Below are 18240 nucleotides of genomic sequence, written 5' to 3'. Positions count from 1 at the left end.
GCCCTGATTCTGACACTTATAACTGTGTGACAAAGCCAATTACTTAACTTCTCTCTGCTTCAGTTTTTCCACCCGTAAGATGGGGAGAATGGTACTACTGCCTCAGAAGGATCATGTTATGTACTACTTTTTATAATCAGGGCAAAAAAATGTAGCTGCCCATACACAGCAAGATGCCTTTCACCTGTATGAAAAGTATGGTTACTGGTGCATGCAGCGTCTTGGATTGCAAAAGGGATTTCCGACTAAGCTGGCCTAAGCTGGCAGGCAGACATCCCCTGAGGGGTTCCAGACTGCAAGAGGGCGCAGGCTGAGCTGAAGGACACCCCCCCCCCCGCAACCAGGGATGTCGTGCACTGGGCCTCTAGTTAATAAATAATATTGACCACCACTAAACTCTGTTTTACATACAAATGTAAACCTACTTTTGCCCCACCCAGTATTTATTTAGCTAATGTATATTTTATGTTGTGAGACAGATCTAAGCCCATACAAAAATTCTGCATGTGATAAAAATGGCTCTTCATATCAGCAAAAGAAATGATGGCTTATTCAATAAATGGATATTGATATATAATACTGTTTATCAATACAATATGTTGATTATCAATACTATTTATTGATACTGTTGGGGCAGAGGAAAATTTGGATTCTTATTACTTAAACTAAAATTCCAGATAGCTCAAAGATATAAATGTAAACATTAAACCATAGAAACACTAATACAAGTGCCAGGCATCTAGATATAAATCTGAAAACATGATTCAACTATTGCAGGAGGCACTGGCAGAGTAGGGTCAAGAAAATATTTAAAAGAAGGCTGTCTGCCCTAGCTGGTTTGGCTCAGTGGATAGAGTGTCGGTCTGTGGACTGAAGGGTCCCAGGTTCAATTCGGGTCAAGGGCACATGCCCAGGTTGCGGGCTCAATCCCCAGAAGGGGGTGTTCAGGAGGCAGCCAAACAATGATTCTCTTTCATCATTGATGTTTCTAGCTCTCTCTCCCTCTCCCTTCCTCTCTGAAATCAACAAAAATGTGTTTAAAAAAAAAAAAGACTTAGGAACAGGCTATCCTACTATATACATCTCAACGTAAATTCTTATACAAAGTTAGATCTTATGCTTGGATCATGTTGACTTACTCTCTACTATACAACGCTTCAATACAATGCTTTTATTAAGGTCTCTGCTACAAAAACTGATACAGAGAGGAACTTCTTGTATTGTAAAATTATCATTGACGATACTATATCATTTAATACTCCCTAGAATGGGTTCCATATGATGAACTTCTTTTAGAATTTAGTAACAGGGAAGTCTAATTCTTTAGAACCTGTCTCTTAGATAATCCAAAATATGCTATTGCGGTCTTTATTTTTGTTTTAGTGTCTAAGAAGCTCAGATCTAAATTTAATGTTTTATTTATTAACAAATTTGCTTCCTCTTCCCCTTTAATACCATGATTTTCTTTTCCAGTATTTTTCTTTATATATGTAGATTGATGACATCATGATTCGAATCCATTTTGGAAGCAGATATGATATAATAATAAAATTCAAAACCCCTTTTACCAAAAAGGGCTCTGAGCTTGTATCTTCTTTATTGTTAGTAAAGGGGCCACTAATATATTAGGGGACTAATACTATACTGGGCCTAGAAGAGGGCAAGTGGAATTGGATTGCTACCTGTAAGTTACATAGGAAAAGTGCAGAGGCAAATATACTTTGGTGACTAGGGTCTTAGTACTACCACAATTACTATAACACTAACACCGAAACTGCAGCTAGAAAAAAATGGAGATTTAAATGTTCTTACTTTCAAAAGGACTGTGCCTCCCTAGAAACACTTTCTGCTCAGAAGTGAGCAGCAATTCAGGGGAACTTGCCTGCTGCTTCCGCTTACTATATCTCCTCACTTCACTATTGTTTTGGTGACATCTTAGACATCTATAGTCTGGCTATGCATAAAGAACTTCGACAGGAAGATGCTGTGAAGAACTGAATTTGAATCATCACAACTGTCAAAAAGAAGAAAACTCCAGTTACATATATCTAAACACTTTCCCCCCTGAATAATAAAAAAGATACATAATTATAGATACCCTAAATACCTTATATAGATACATAATTACAGAATACCCTAAATCTATACTCTTCCTCCCCAAAATCCATAATAAAAAAATATTATGCTCTCAATAAAACTTTAGTTAATTCTCTTGTTAATTAAAATGAAAAATTTCACTTATTCCTAATAATTTCTTGTAAAGGAACATTATATATGCTTAGATTTTACCTCTTTCAATATCATCCATTGGAGATGTTGGGGACATCTTGTCTTCGGATGGAGAATCTTTTACAAGGTTGGGAGTCCTAGTTAAATTCCACATTTGCTGCTGCTGATGCTCTACACGAGACTGGATTTTACTGCTTCCTTCAACTCTGCAATTACAAATATCAAAGGTCAAAAAAGATATGATGGCAATATAACAACAATTTCAATTTACAAAGTTACTAACACTGACCACTGATTCTTTTCCCTAGACATCTGTAAATGGTACTCAAGAATTAAAACATTAATTTAATTCATTATTTAACAAATATTTCTGGATCCCTGCTATATATGCAGGGCATATATACAGTTCCATTGAGGGATACAAGTGTGAATATAAACAAAACCACTGCTCAAAATTGAAGAGTTAAGATATACACAAATGCCTAAAATAAAATATACCTAAGTGTATATTGGTACTATATATTCCCTATATTCTAAAATTATTATTTCTGTTAAAATTAAGTCACTTCCACATTTTAACAGAGGCATGCTACTAAAGCAGAGTCATTTCCTTTATTTCCTTTCAATACTTTTAAGAAGAGTTTATAACACAATTATATTTGACTTTTCTGCCTCTCCTTTTTCCAGTCACCAAATTCTGTCAGTTCTTCCTTGTATGCATTTTCCTGTTTCCCACATAGTTTCACTTTACTCAGTTTGTTTGGTGTATTAATGTTTCAAAACAAAACTATTTTTAATTAAAAATTTAATCCTTAGTTTAAAAAATTTAATACATAATCACTGCCAATGGAGCCGTTAAGACGTCCTAATTTCATAGTTAATATTGAAGGTATTAGCTTCAACCTACCTTTATGACCTTACTTTTAATCCACTATCAACCTCACTCCTCACTTTCCAATACTTATTTATATGTAGGCACAGAGACAAATCTTTGCCTTATTCAAACAGGTCTTATTCATTGGCCCCAAATAAGTCAGATATATTCCTGCCTTCAAAAATCCTCATGTTCTCTCTGATCAATTAAATCAGTCATTTTCAAACTTTCCTACCAATAAAAAATCACCTGGGAACTCATATATTTAATAAGCATGAAAGGTAATTCTTATCACCAAGTATGTTTGGGGTGGAAAAAGCCCTAAATCTTAACCTCCTCTCAAATTACATCAGTAAGGACTCCCTGAATGCCCAAGCAACCATAATCTTTCTCTTCCTTTAATTCCTAAAGCAATTTTTATCTATACTATTTGCATAGCTTTGAGAACAAATCCCTTATATTATACTAGACGCCCAGTGCACACAATTCAAACACAGAGGGAGGGTCCCTCAGCCTGGCCTGCACCCTCTCACAATCTGGGACCCCCTGGGGGGATGTCTTACTGCAGGATTAGGCCCTATTCCCCTCAGGTCTAAACCTGCAGTCGGACATCCCTTGGGCCTAAACCTGCAGTCGGACATCCCTCAGGCCTAAACCTGCACTCGGACATCCCTTGGGCCTAAACTTGCAGTCGGACATCCCTTGGGCCTACACCTGCAGTTGGAAACCCCTCGGGCCTAAACCTATAGTCGGACATCCCTCTCACAATCTGGGACTGCTGGCTCCTAACCACTTGCCTGCCTGCCTGATCACCCCTAATCACTCTGCCTGCCTGCCTCATTGCCCCTAACCACTCTGCCTGCCTGCCTGATGCCCCTAATTGCTCCCTGCCTGTCTGATCACCCATAACTGCTCACCTGCCTGCCTGATCACCCCTAACCACCTCTGCCTCCCTGCCTGATAGCCTCTAACTGCTCACCTGCTTACCTAATCACCCCTAACTGCTTGCCTGCCTGCCTGATCACCCCTAACCACCTTTGCCTTCACGGCTTCATCCAGAAGGATGTCCAGAAGGTCGTTCGGCTGTCCGGTCTAATTAGCCTATTATGCTTTTATTATTATAGATAGCAATTAATGCACCTGCCTAATTCCAAAAAAAGATATGAGATGGCTATATTCTCTTATTGACTTTCCTAATAGAATTATATGTTAACCCAATTAAAATGCAGAAATTTCGAGGTTAGTACTTATATAGAAAACTTTCCTTCTCCAAGTGCCTTACATATTCTAGGTGTTCAAGACACTTTTACTAATGAAGATGAAATCATGTTGAAGAGTACATAATGGCTCCTTTCAGTCTAGTTCTATATAGAAGAAATTATATCTATACATGTAGAAAATATTCAGAAACAAAACAAGTTTTTATGTATCACAGAGAGAAATAGTACAAGCTTGTGGCTAAGGCTCTCGACAAAATTTAAACTTGAAAAAAGGTTAAAACATTTTTGTATCACACAGAAATAACCCTTATATAATAATGTGGCTTAATCAAATAATTTTTTTCACTGACATTTCCTAAGCAATTATGTGCTGATAAAGGAATTTATTTTGTTAACCACATACCTTGTTTTTTTTACAGTGATGTTGCTGCAGAGTTTTTCTAGTCGACATTCTCCAGTATCATGGTTAATTATCAAAATGCATTCTTTTAAGTAAGGTTTCTTTGAACCTTTAAAAACAGTTACTGGTGAAGTTGATCCCTGTTTAAAAAGTTAATTATCAGTACTTGAAATTTATCATATAAATTCAGTTGGGAGGGACTTTGAGATCTTCTGTTTCTCAATCTATACTTCAAGTCACCTACCTAAGTTTAGTAAAAGTCAAAGATGAAGAGAGGCTGAGATCTTAAAGTTGCTATCCTTGAGGAAAGGGAATAGAGAAAGTACTTTCTCCGAGTCAGTAAAGATTTGTTTAATTCGCCTACAACAGGTAATTGGGATTCAATTCTTATACAACCAATATATTTTACAGATAAGGGAGCAGAAGCCCTGAATCATATTTTCTATCCCCTTTCTTCCTTTATAAGTTTAGTTTTACAAATCTTGTATTTTCTTCAAATGGTGCTTCCCTATGCAGATTAAGAAAAATTAATGTATCAAGAAACACCTGTTTGAGTAAACCCACGGATTAAATTTACCATTATGAAAGGTGGGACAACCAAACATTATATACTTCATGATGTGATATAAAAGAAAGTATGCAGCATCATCCAAAAACAAACAAAACAAAAAACCCACAAATAATCTAACTCTCAACAAGTCTTTAAATACTATAACTACCAGTTTACAGGAAATATGAAGAATAAAGGAACAAGTTAATATCAGACAGAAGTAATTTGAAACCCAGAACAAGGGTATATTCTCTAAGACAAATAACCTGGTTTCTCTAACAAACTAATTGTATAAAGGGGAAGGGACATTTACAAAATAAAAGATACTTAAAAAACATAGTCAAAATATTATAGAAACTCTAATTTGAATTCCTAGGGGGAAAACTGTAAAAAGACATTTCTGAGAGCATCAAGAAAATGTGACTATGGATCCAGTATTATAATTAATTCTGCTACATGTAACAACAGCATGTTACTTAGGTAAAAAAAGAAAAATCCTTGTCAGTTAGAGATGCATACATAAGCATTTATGAAATGGCATAATATCTAGGATTGCTTTAAAATATACCAGGAAAAAAAAGTGGTAGGAGAATATATTAAAAAAATTAGCAAAATGCTGATAATTATCATTTTTTGAAGCTCAGTGATGAGTACATGGGGGTTCATTATACTCTACTATCTTCCATAATAAAAAGTTAAAGAAACCTAGATCATTGCTCACAACCTATGTGTTCTCACGACCTATGTGTTCCTCCTCCCTCCTTTATGTGCATCCCTCAGTCTTTAAGAAATTTTGTTTATCATCTTTTAACTTTATTCCATACATATGTATCCTTAAACAATGAAGTGTTATATTTGCTTGTTTTTTACTTTATAAAAATGCATTAAAATGTTAAAGCATTCATTATAATAATTTTGTCAAACAGACAGTAATATTAGATCAGGTTAGAAAAGGGTGACTTCTAAAAAGACTGAACCCCAGTTCTGACTGCACTGAACCCCAGTTCCGGGCGAAAGCCCATGGACCCAGGCTCATACAGGGGGAGTCTGAACTGTCAGGTAGAGAGAAAGGCACCCGGAGACTCGGAGACCTGGGGGAGACCCAGGGGAGCCCCAGCGGGCAGGGGTCTGGAGGCGCGCACACCAGTGCGCACAAAGGCTGCGGAGGTTGCCACAGGCTTTCCCTAGCAGAAGGGAGTCGGAAGCTCCTGACTGCACTGAACCCCAGTTCTGACTGCACTGAACCCCAGTTCCAGGCGAGCCCCTGGGGACCCACACTCCTGTGGGGGGAATCTGGACACTCAGGCGGAGTCTCGGGAGCCGGGGAAGGCAGAGGTCTGGAGGTGCACGTGCGCAAGGGCAAGGTAGATGGGAAGCCAAGACTGTCTGCTCCGCCCTGAGACTCCACCCCATCTAAGCTGAGCACAGAGGCTTTTGCAATTTGGAAAGTCTAATCCTATAAGGCTGTCTCCAGCACCGAACTTCTCCCAGTGTAGACACAGCTGATCCTTACAGCCAACTGGCCTGGAGGTCAATTCCTCCCAGTGATACCAACAACAATCAAGACTTAACTACAACAAGGCTGTACACACAGTCCACAAAGGGGTGCACCAAGAGTGTCCACCTCAGGTTAACTGGGGAGGCCGACCCACTGGGCCATATAGGAAACCTAGCACACAAATCTACCCCACCAACTCAAGGAATCAGTGAAAATGCGGCGTCAAAGAAACAGATCACAAACGAAAGAAATGGAGGAAAACAAACGACTGGATATAGAATTCAAAACCACGGTTATAAGCTTTTCAAGAATATCCTAGAAAAGGCCGATAAATAAAACGAGACCCTCGAAGATATGAAAAAGGACCAACTAGAAATTAAACATACACTGACTGAAATAAAAAATATTATACAGAGACCCAACAACAGACTAGAGGAACACAAGAATCAAGTCAAAGAATTGAAATACAAAGAAGCAAAAAACACTCAACCGAAAAAGCAAAAAGAAAAAAATATATAAAAAGTTGAAGATAGTGTAAGAAGACTCTGGGACAACTTCAAGCGTACCAACATCAGAATTATGGGGGTGCCAGAAGAAGAGAGAAAGCAAGATACTGAAAACCAATTTGAAGAAATAATGACCGAAAACTTCCCCCACTCGGTGAAAGAAATAGACTTACAAGTCCAGGAAGTGCACAGAACCCCAAACAAAAGGAATCCAAAAAGGACCACACCAAGACACATCATAATTAAAATGAGCAAAAGACAAAGAGAGAATATTAAAAGCAGCAAGAGAAAAACAATTAGTTACCTACAAGGGAGCACCCATACGACTGTCAGCGGATTTCTCAACATAAATTATGCAGACCAGATGGGAGTGGCAAGAAATATTCAAAGTGATGAATAGCAAGAACCTACAACCAAGATTACTCTACCCAGCAAAGCTATCATTCAGAATTGAAGGGCAGATAAAGAGCTTCACAGATAAGAAAAAGCTAAAGGAGTTCATCACCACCAAACCAGTATTATATGAAATGCTGAAAGGTATTCTTAAAGAAGAGGAAGAAGAAAAAAGTAAAGATAAAAATTATGAACAACAAATACATATCTATCAACAAGTGAACCTAAAAATCAAGTGAATTAAAAACCTGAGGAACGGAATAATCTGGTGAATATAATAGAATCAGGGGCATAGAAAGGGAGTGGACTGATAATTCTCAGGGGGAAAGGGGTATGGGGGGTTCAGGAAGAGACTGGACAAAAATCATACACCTATGGATGAGGACAGTGTGGGGGAGGTAAGGGGAGAAGGTGGGGTGGGAACTGGGTGGAGGGGAGCTATGGGGGGAAAAAGGAGAAACAATTGTAATAATCTGAATAAAGATTTATTAAATAAATAAATAAATAAAAAGAAAAAGGCTAAAGGGTATATCATATTTTAAAAGTTAACAATCATTCGAGATTTAACATGTAACACAAGAAGTAATATGAGATAAATTTGGTAATTAAAGATACCATAAATGGGAGTTAGATTAGAGACTTCTGAAAGGTAGGGAGAGAAAATGATGAAACCAAAAGAAAAGAACAGGTTTTTCACCTCACATCTAAGACTTAAAAAAATCTATAGGAAATGAAGCATACAAGGTACACAGACAAGAATGCCTGGAGTGGCCTTAGAAGAGTGAGATGTGGAGCACTTAGGTGAAGCACAGGTAATGTGAAGAGCCAGAAACATGATCATGACAAAACAAATCAGGCTACTTGGCTGGTAAGTATATTTTTCAAATGTCCTGGCTGAAAACAAGTAACTATGATACCCTAAAATAGCAAGGACTCCAAATTACAGTTGATAGAGATTCATGCAATATATTCTTATTAAAGATATTTGTATTATTACCTAAAATAGAACACATCTTAAAATTATAATACATTATTGTACTCCTGAGTTACCAAGGAATAAGGATTAGATCATAAATTTTTGAATTGCTCCTAGCAACTAAACTACCAAGCCCTTCACAGATACTTAATGAATGTCTTTGATACCAACAAAATGAACATTTTTACTGTAATTAACAAGTTAAATAAGACTTTCATAGTCTCTATACCTGTCTTTCACACTTTGAACAAGTTTTAAAAAATTAAACTTTTGTCCTCATGAAATTGAGCACCATTATTATTTTATTTATATTTTTGTAAGTCATTGATATATTTCATTATCTTGGGAAAATTAAAAAAGGGACAAAATACAGGTGACTACATTTTGGTGGTGATTAAGATATAATTTTCATCTTACTATTTTTTATTGAATTTATTGGTACAATATTAATAAAATTGTATGTTTCAGGTATACAATTCTATAATACAACATCTGTATATTGTATTGTGCATTTACCATCCCAAGTCAAGTCTCCTTCCAGCACCATTTATCCCTCCTTTACCCTGTTCTATCTCTACCCATCCCCACTTCCCTCTGGTAATCACCATACTATTATTATGTGTCCATGAGTCTTTCTTTTTTTTTTTTTTTCCTTTGCTAATCCTTTCATACTTTTCACCTAGCCCCCAACCCTTCTCCTCTGACAGCTGTCAGTCTGTTCCCTGTATCCAAAGTCTATCTCTACTTTGTTCCTTTATTTTGTTCATTGATTCCATGCTGAAGGCTAATTCCAGCATGTCATAATAAATACAATAAGTCCTCAAAAGGTTGATGGGCTTCTATATTCAGCAGGGCTGAATACATGTTATTGCCTACTGGAATGGCTGAAAGCATTTCCCCAAACTTGAAGATCTGCATATATTATTGCCTCTTACCAGACAGCAAAGGGCATTTCAATTTACATGTTATTGCCTCCTGCCTGGCCAAACAGTTGAACAGCCAAGAGCATTTCCCCCAACCTGACAATGCCTACTGTATACTAAACCTTACCTTTGATATGTATATCTGCTTTGCTATAGGGAAAAATGTGGGAATAAAAATAGCCCTGGGTCCGGAGACTCAGAGAACTTAGCTATTACAGCTAAGCTTCCTCTGGCTCCCCAATGGATTACAAATTTATATTATATTTCTAGTCTCTTTATTAATTTACACGCAGCCTTTCTCCAGATTCCTGAACCCTTCTAGATGCTGGATATCACCCCGGCATTAATTCCACATATAACTGAAATAGTATGGTACTTGTCTTTCTCTGACTGGCTTATTTCACTTAGCATAACACTCTCCAACTCCCTCCATGCTGTTGCAAAAGGTAAGATTTCCTTCTTTTTTATGACTCAGTAGTATTCCATTGCATAAATGTACCACAGCTTTTTTATCCACTCATCTACTGATGGGCACTTGGCCTACTTCCAAATGTTGGCTATTGTAAATAAAGCTACAATAAACATAGAGGTGTTTATTTTGAATTAGTGTTTGGAGTTTCTTTGGATATATTCCCAGAAGTGAAATTGCTGGGTCATAAGGTAGTTCCATTTCTAATTTTTTTGAGGTAATTCCATACTGCTTCCTGCATTTCCACAAACAGTGCACGAGGATTCTCCTTTCTCCACATCCTCACCAAAACTTCCTGTTTGTCGATTTATAGATAGCCATTCTGACAGGTGTGAGGTGATCTCATTGTGGTTTTAATCTGCTTTTCTCTGATGATTAGTGACATTAAGCATCCTTTCATATGTCTATTGGTATTTATTTATTTATTTATTATTGAATTTACTGGGGTGACATAGGTTCACAAAACCATACAGGTTTCAAGTGTAACAACCCTTATTTTAAACTTTAATTATTCCCAGTATCTTATACCATACCCCAAGAAAGGGGTATTAAAGTACCAAGAGACTCCTAAGCATATGAACCATCCTTGCCTCTAAATAATGTGTGTTTTTTAAATTGATCTGAGAGAGAGAGAGAGATCGGTTGCCTCCCATACGTGTCTCGACTGGGGATAGAACAGGCAGCCTGGTTATATGCCCTTACTGGGAATCAAACCTGCCACCTCTTGGTGTGTGGGATGATGCTCCAACCAAATAACCAACTGAGGCACACCGGCCACGCAGGTTGCCTCTAAATAACTATTGAATACATCCTATCATCTCCTGCTGTTTACGGCTGTTACCCAACTCAGAACATTTTGGTGGTGTTTAAGATATAATTTTCATTGTACTATTTTTTATTTAATTTATTGGTACAATATTGATTAAAAAATTACTAAGTTTCAAGTATACAATCATCATCTCACCTAGATTACTGTTATTTTCCTCCATACTCTCCTTCCAGTTTTGTTTCTTATCTGCTGACAGGCAAATTGATCATGCCCGATTATGAATACCAGAAAAGGAAAGTAATCAGTAATGAAATGGAAATAAATGTACAATAGTATTCCTAAAGTAACATGGGGGTGGGGGGGAGAGAGGGAAGGGAGAAAAAGAAAGAAGAGATTCCTGAAACTAAGAACAAAAATGAGGAACTAAATTAAAATAACTAATAAAGATACAAAATGATAATAAACATACAAAATAAAAATACAAAATGATAGAAGTAAAAATTAAGTATGTCAACTTTGAATTAAATGTGGATATAATTCTCTTAGTAAAAACAGAATGTGTCAAACTGGGTTTAAAAATGAAACAATATTCTGTTAACAAAAGATATACTTAAAACAAAATGTCAGCTAAATAAAAGGAAAAGAACTAAGATTTCATGAATATGCAAACAGAAAGCAAAGGTGGCAATATTAATATCAGATAAGGTAGCATTTAAGCTTAAAAATCACCAAAAGAGGATAAAAAGGGTTGATTATGTAATGACAAAAGATACAATTAATTTAAAAATATAACTACAACAAGCTGTTAAAATAGGACTCTGGTATGAAATTAGGCTGAAGTCTCCAGAATGTGGTGGGCTATTTTCCCATGTGAGCTAAGTAAACTTAATGAAAGGAATCAGACTGGGTTCATTATATAGAATGGCATAATAGTCCACCAGACATACTAGTATAGAACTCTCACAAGTCCAAGGTTTGAGGGATAAAGTCATAAGCAACCAGTAAAGATGTATTTCCTACATAACAGGAATGTAGTTGGAAGTTTCCAGTGGGCTATTTCATTGAGGCCTACGAAAGTACCCCATAAGATAGTCAGCACTAAAAATATGCCAAACTTGGACTGCACCAATGACAAATTATAAGTCTTTTCCTTTCAAAATTCAACATTTTGAAATTTTATAGCAGTCAATCATATAGAACTGTTTATAAAGAAAAGAGATTTGCAATGCCCAATATTAACCAACTAAATTGTCTTTATTTTTTATTAGTTTCTTCTATTTGATATTATCAAAACACCTAGAGAAATGAGAATTAGAAAATCTACCTTATTGAAGAACCATCAGAGCCTTCTTAAAAGTATCTATAATAATAAAAGCGTAATATGGTAATTAGACCGGACATCCTTCCAGACGAAGCTGGGGCTGCAAAGGCTAAGCCCCTTGCACGAATTTCATGCATCGGGCCTTTAGTAGTATAATAAAAGTTCTATTTTATGGGATGACTCCAAGCTTCTAGGTATTTTTACCAGAAATGAATTCTTAAAGAAAATAGGAGAATCTAAATGCCTCAAACTAATAATCATTACAGTTCCATAAAATACCTACAAAATTAAGAACTCTGAAGAGTAAACCTACTTGTTTTTAAGAAGTTCTTTAATTAAGAAGGAAAAATTCACAAAGTTCAGTTGAAATTGTAATTTCTATTCTTTTATTTTATTTTTTTTTATTAAGGTATTATATGTGTACATATCTTACCATTGCCCCCCCCACCCCACTCCCATACATGCCCTCACCCCCCAATGTTTTGCATCCATTGGTTACTCTTATATGCATGCATATAAGTCCTTCAGTTGATTTCTATTCTTATTCATAATTATTTAAGGACTGCAAGCAGAAAAAATATTTGCTCTTCACAGGTGGTAATTTTAACAATTCTCTTTCATTCTAGCTGTCTAAAAGAGTTACAGGATAAGTTCAAACACTTATGCATTACACAAAAGTCCTTTACTACCTGATTATTAAATACCTTTCCAACTCTCAGTATGTCCCCAAATGCACCCCTTCTCACCTAGCCAAAGTAGCTTATATATAATTCTTCAAATGTAACAGACTCTTCAGTTGCTTTGTCTTAGCCCATTATCTTTTGCTTTTCTTCACCTAGGCAACTTCAAAATAGTATATCCTCTTGTCTCATTTTCCTCTCCTGGCTGAGTTACCTCACTTTTGTACTCCCATAATACTCTGTATATACCCTTATGATAGTCCTTATAATTATTAATTATTATAATCCATTATTTCCTGTCTTCCTCATTAAATAACACTTTTTAGGACACTGACCGTGTCTAATATATCTCTGTATTACCAATAGCTACCTAATGCATGAATTGTGTAATTATTTCATTTAAATTCAGTGGAAATCTTACAAAAATATCCCTTTAGTCTAAATAAATAGAAATTGGTCAGCTGGTATGGCTCAGTGGATTGAGCGTCGTCCCCTGAACTACAAGGTTGCTGGTTGGATTCCTGGTCAAGCATATGCCTGGGTTGTGGCTTCGATCCCCAGTAGGGGGCATGCAGGAGGCAGCCCATTGATGTTTCTCTATCATGGATGTTTCTATCTTCTCTCCCTCTCTCTTCCCCTCTCTCTAAAAAAATCAGTAAAATAAAAAAAATAAGTAAAATAAATACATATATAGAAACTAGAGGCCTGATGGACAAAATTCGTGCAAGGCACTCGGCCCTCGCAGCTCCAGCAGCCCATACAGCCCCTCACAGCCTCAGCTGGCCCTTGCACCCTGGCTTCGTCCAGAAGGTTGTCCAGAAGGATGTCCAGAAGGCCCTTCGGCTGTTCTGTCTAATTAGCATATTAGCTCATTATTATATAGGATACTGCCTGGCCAGCATGGCTCAGTGGTTGAGTGTTGATCTATGAACCAGGAGGTCACGATTCGATTCCCGGTCAGGGCACATGGCAAATGCCCGGATTGCAGGCTCAATCCCCAGTGTGGGCCATGAAGGAGGCAGCTGATCAATGATTCTCTCACCATTGATGTTTCTGTCTCTCTCCCTCTCCCTTCCTCTCTGAAATCAATAAAAATATATTTTAAATAAATATATATATACTCACTTCTATATTTGGCAGAGTTATTGTCACCTGTTCACCTTTGCCAACCTCAAGTTCTCCTTCACAAGAAGTGTCAACAGAAGCAGGTTTGAAGTCATCTAAAAATAGATACGGATACAGATTTTTATAAGATGAAACAATACCCTATTACTTAGATATGAGCATGTGTCAGAGTGATAAAACATTTTTCAACAACCAATAATTAAAATGGTTTAAAGGAGTTTTTATGTTACAAATAAATAAACAAAATACAGTCCAGTTTAATTCTGTATGTATAATAAGGAACCACAAAATTCAGCTAGAATAAAAAGATGAAAGGTTGGCCAACAACCTCTGACATCAGTTTCACTGATACCAACATCAGTGGGGAGAGAAGACAACGATATCTTCTTTTATAATATCTTTTCAGAGACATCTCCTTCCATTCTTGCCTCATTCAAACTAGCTTCCAATCAACAAAAGGCTAAACTATCAACGTACCTAGAGCTTGCCCTTCCTCTTTTCTCTGTGCTTTTGCTCTCTTAGAATTTGAATCCTATTTCAAAGTTCCCTCTTCTATGAAGGGGTCTCTGTGTTTAGCCCTTTCCCTACTCTCCAAAATCTCAACTCTTATCCATTTCTGTAGCATTTAACATTCTATATAATCCTATATAATAAAGAAGTAATATGCAAATTGACCATCACTCCAACACAGAAGATGGCCACCCCCAGGTGGACACAAGATGGCCGCCACAAGATGGCCGGCAGGGGAGGGCAGTTGTGGGCAATCAGGCCAGCAGGGGAGGGCAGTTGGGAAGGACCAGGCCTGCAAGGGAGGGCAGTTGGGGGCAATCAGGCCTGCAGGGGAGGGCAGTTAGGGGTGACCAGGCCGGCAGGGGCGGGCAGTTAGGGGCAATCGGGATGGCAGGCAGGCAAGCGGTTGGGAGCCAGCAGTCCTGGATTGTGAGAGGGATCCCAGATTGGAGAGGGTGCAGGCTGGGCTGAGGGACACCCCGCCCCTGTGCACAAATTTCGTGCACCAGGCCTCTAGTATCACTTGTGAAAATCTAACATATATTACCTAAAATTATTTAACTCTTTGTGTCCTATTGGACTGTAATATTTATTTAGTTATTTTTAATTTATTGGGTGACACTGTTAATAAAATTATACAGGTTTTAAGTGCACAATTCTATAACACATCATCTGTACACTGTATTATGTGGTCACCACCTCAAATCAAGTCTCCATAACATTTATTTATTTATTTTTATTATTATTTTTTTAATCCTCACCCGAGGATATTTTTCCTTGATTTTTAGAGAGAGTGGAAGAGAGAGGGAAAGATAGAGAGAAATATCGATGTAAGAGAAACACATCAATTGGTTGCCTCCTGCTCTTGACTGGAATCCAAACTGTTTTTAAAAAATAATTTTTTATTGTTGAAAGTATTACATATGTCCCCTTTTTACCCTCACTGATCCCCCTCCAGCCTGCCCCTGTCCCCCCAAGTCTCCATAACTTTTAAAGCACAATGCCTCATACTTGAATTCCTCCAGAACTGTGGCTCCTAGAACAATGTCTTTAATATATTGGGTTCCTAAGAGATCTTCATAACTGACTCCAATTCATATTCCTTCTCTGAACCACCTCCAAACTTATTTAAAAAAAATATTTTTATTAAATTTTAGAGAGAGAAGAAGAGAGAGGGGGGAATAGAAACATCAATGTGAGAACAAAACATCGATCAGCTGCCTCCTGTATGCCCCCTATTGGGGGATCCAGTCCAGAACTCTTTTGATACATGAGTTGATGCCCAACCAACGGAACCACACCAAACATTTTTATTGTGTTCAGACAGGAAGGGAGAGGGAGAGAGAGATAGAAACATCAATGATGAGAGAGAATCATTAATGGGCTGCCTCCTGCACACCCCCTACAGGGGATGGAGCCTGTAACCCATGTGCCCTTGACCAGATTTGAACCTGGGACCCTTCAGTCCTCAGGCCTATACCCTATCCACTGAGCCAAACCAGCTAGGGCACCAAATTTATTTTTAATTACCAGCTTATCTTAAAAAAAATAAAATCAGAAGATAACCTGGCAATACCTAGCCCATATTCCTTTTGGCAGTGGTTGGCTGGACCCGAGTTGTAATTGTCCTCTTGAGATTGGGCTTAGTCATTCTCTGGGTCACTAGGGTTCCCACCGGTCAGGCAGGCAGATGCAGTTAGGGGCGATCAGGCCAGCAGGGGAGACCAGTTAGGGGAGAGATCAGGTCTGCAGGGGAAGGCTGTTGGGGGCGAGATCAGGCCAGCAGGGGACGGCTGTTGGGGGTGAGATCAGGCCAGCAGGGGACGGCAGTTAGGGGTGATCAGGCAGGCAGAGGCAGTTTGGGGCAAGATCAGGGCGGCAGCGGAGAGCAGCTGGGGACGAGATTGGGCAGGCAGGGGAGGGCCATTGGGGGCGAGATCAGCCTGCAGGGGAGGGCAGTTGGGGGCGAGATCAGGCCAGCAGGGGAGGGCAGTTAGGGGTGATCAGGCCCGCAGGAGAGGTCCGTTGGGGGCGAGATTAGGCCAGCAGGGGAGGGCAGTTGGGAGCGATCAAGCAGGCAGGCAGAGAGGTTAGGGGCGATCAGGCAGGCAGGCAGAGGGGTTAGGGGCAATCAGACAGGCAGGCAGAGGCATTTAGGGGCGATCAGGCTGGCAGGCAGGTGAGTGGTTAGGAGCCAGCAGTCCCAGATTGCATGAGAGATGTCCGACTGCCGGTTTAGGCCTGATCCCACAGGGTGTCCCTCAGCCCAGCCTGCACCCTCTCCAATCTGGTACCGCTCTCACAATCAGGGACTGTTGGCTCCTAACCACTCGCCTGTCTGCCTGCCTGATTGCCCCTAACCACTCTGCCTGCCAGCCTAATAGCCCCCTAACCGCTCCCCTGGTGGCCTGATTGAAGCTTAACTGCTTCCCTGCTGGCATGATCGTCCCCAACTGCCCTCCCCTGCAGGCCCGATTGCCTCCAAGTGCCTTCCCCTGCCGGCCCAATCGCCTACAACTGCCCTCCCCTGCCTGCCCGATCACTCCCAACTGCCTTCCCCTGAGGGGCTGAGGGAACTGGGGGACTGAGGCTGGATGCTGCGGGGACTGGGTGAGGCGGGGCTGAGGGAACTGGGGGACTCCGGCTGGATGAGGCGTGGTTGAGGGGACTGGGAGCCGCCATCTTGTGAGGGTGTGATGGTCAATTAGCATATTCCCTCTTTATTAGATAGGATAATAAAAGCCTAATATGCTAAGTGTCCGGTCATCCAGTCGTCAGTTCAACCAATCAAAGCATAATATGCTAATGATATGCTAAGGCTGCTCAACTGCTCGCTATGATGTGCACTGACCACCAGGGGGAAGACGCTCTGATCAGTAAGTTAGCTTGCTGCTGGGGTCCAGCCAATTGGGACTGAGCAAGACAGGTTGGACACACCCTCCCACGTCCCTCCCTGGCCCCGATCGTGCACTGGTGTGGTCTCTCAGCCTGGCCTGAACCCTCTCACAGTCTAGGACCCCTCAGTGGATGTCGGAGAGCCGGTTTCAGCCTGATCCCACTCAACGCAGGAGCTGCCCCCTGGTGGTGAATGCACTCCCACAGGGGTAGCACCACTCAGTCAGAAGCCAGGCTCACAGCTGGCAAGCGCAGTGGCAGTGGCGGGAGCCTCTTCTGCCTCCGCAGCAGCGTTAAGGATGTCCGACTAATGGCTGGGAGTGGGCCTAGGCCGTCAGTCGGACATCCCTCAAGGGCTCGCAGACTGCAAGAGGGTGCAGGCCGGACTGAGGGACCCCTCCCCCCCAGTGCACAAATTTTGTGCACGGGGTCTCTAGTTTACAAATAAAATAAAATAAATAAGTCTATCAAAACTATTCTGAACCTATTTGCATTTCTATTATTCTATTAAGATAAATAAATTTCACTTTTTATTATGTTATTTAAGTAATGTCTTTTATTTACCTTCAAACAAAAAGGTTTTTTGAAAAATGTTTGGTTTTTATTTATCTTAGAGAGAGAGGGGAAGAGAGAGAGAGGAAGGGAGAGGGAGAGAGAGAGAAAAGCATCCAAGAGAAAAATGGATCAGCTGCCTCCTCCTGCATGCCCCCTACTGGGGATGGAGTCAGCAACCAGGGTATATGCCCTGACCAAGGAATCCAACCTGTGACCTTTTGGTGTATGGGACTAAGCTCAACCAACTGAGCCACACTGGCCAAGGCAAAACAAGTTTTTTAAAAAGTAGACAACTTTTCAGTTTCAAGGGTTAAATATATAGCTCTAGAATTTTAGAATTTGTTGAA

At 39.6% G+C, this 18240-nt stretch overlaps 1 protein-coding gene across 2 annotated transcripts in view; it reads right to left on the bottom strand.

Moving 5' to 3' along the window:
• EAF2 (ELL associated factor 2) overlaps positions 1-18240 on the bottom strand; it is a 52557-nt gene that overhangs the window by 19813 nt on the left and 14504 nt on the right. Inside the window, exons 2-4 of one of the 2 annotated variants that reach the window (XM_080654405.1) lie at positions 13934-14028; positions 4727-4863; positions 2290-2435 (exon numbers count right to left, since the gene is read on the bottom strand). In XM_080654405.1, coding sequence (XP_080510531.1) covers positions 2290-2435; positions 4727-4863; positions 13934-14028 — 378 coding nt within the window. The remainder of the gene's footprint in view (positions 1-2289; positions 2436-4726; positions 4864-13933; positions 14029-18240) is intronic. The other variant, XM_080654406.1, reaches the window with a different exon arrangement.

Source organism: Plecotus auritus (genome assembly GCF_963455305.1).
Source record: "Plecotus auritus genome assembly, chromosome: 2".
In the NCBI taxonomy this organism is placed as follows: domain Eukaryota; kingdom Metazoa; phylum Chordata; class Mammalia; order Chiroptera; family Vespertilionidae; genus Plecotus; species Plecotus auritus.
This window is presented reverse-complemented; position numbering and strand designations above follow the sequence as displayed.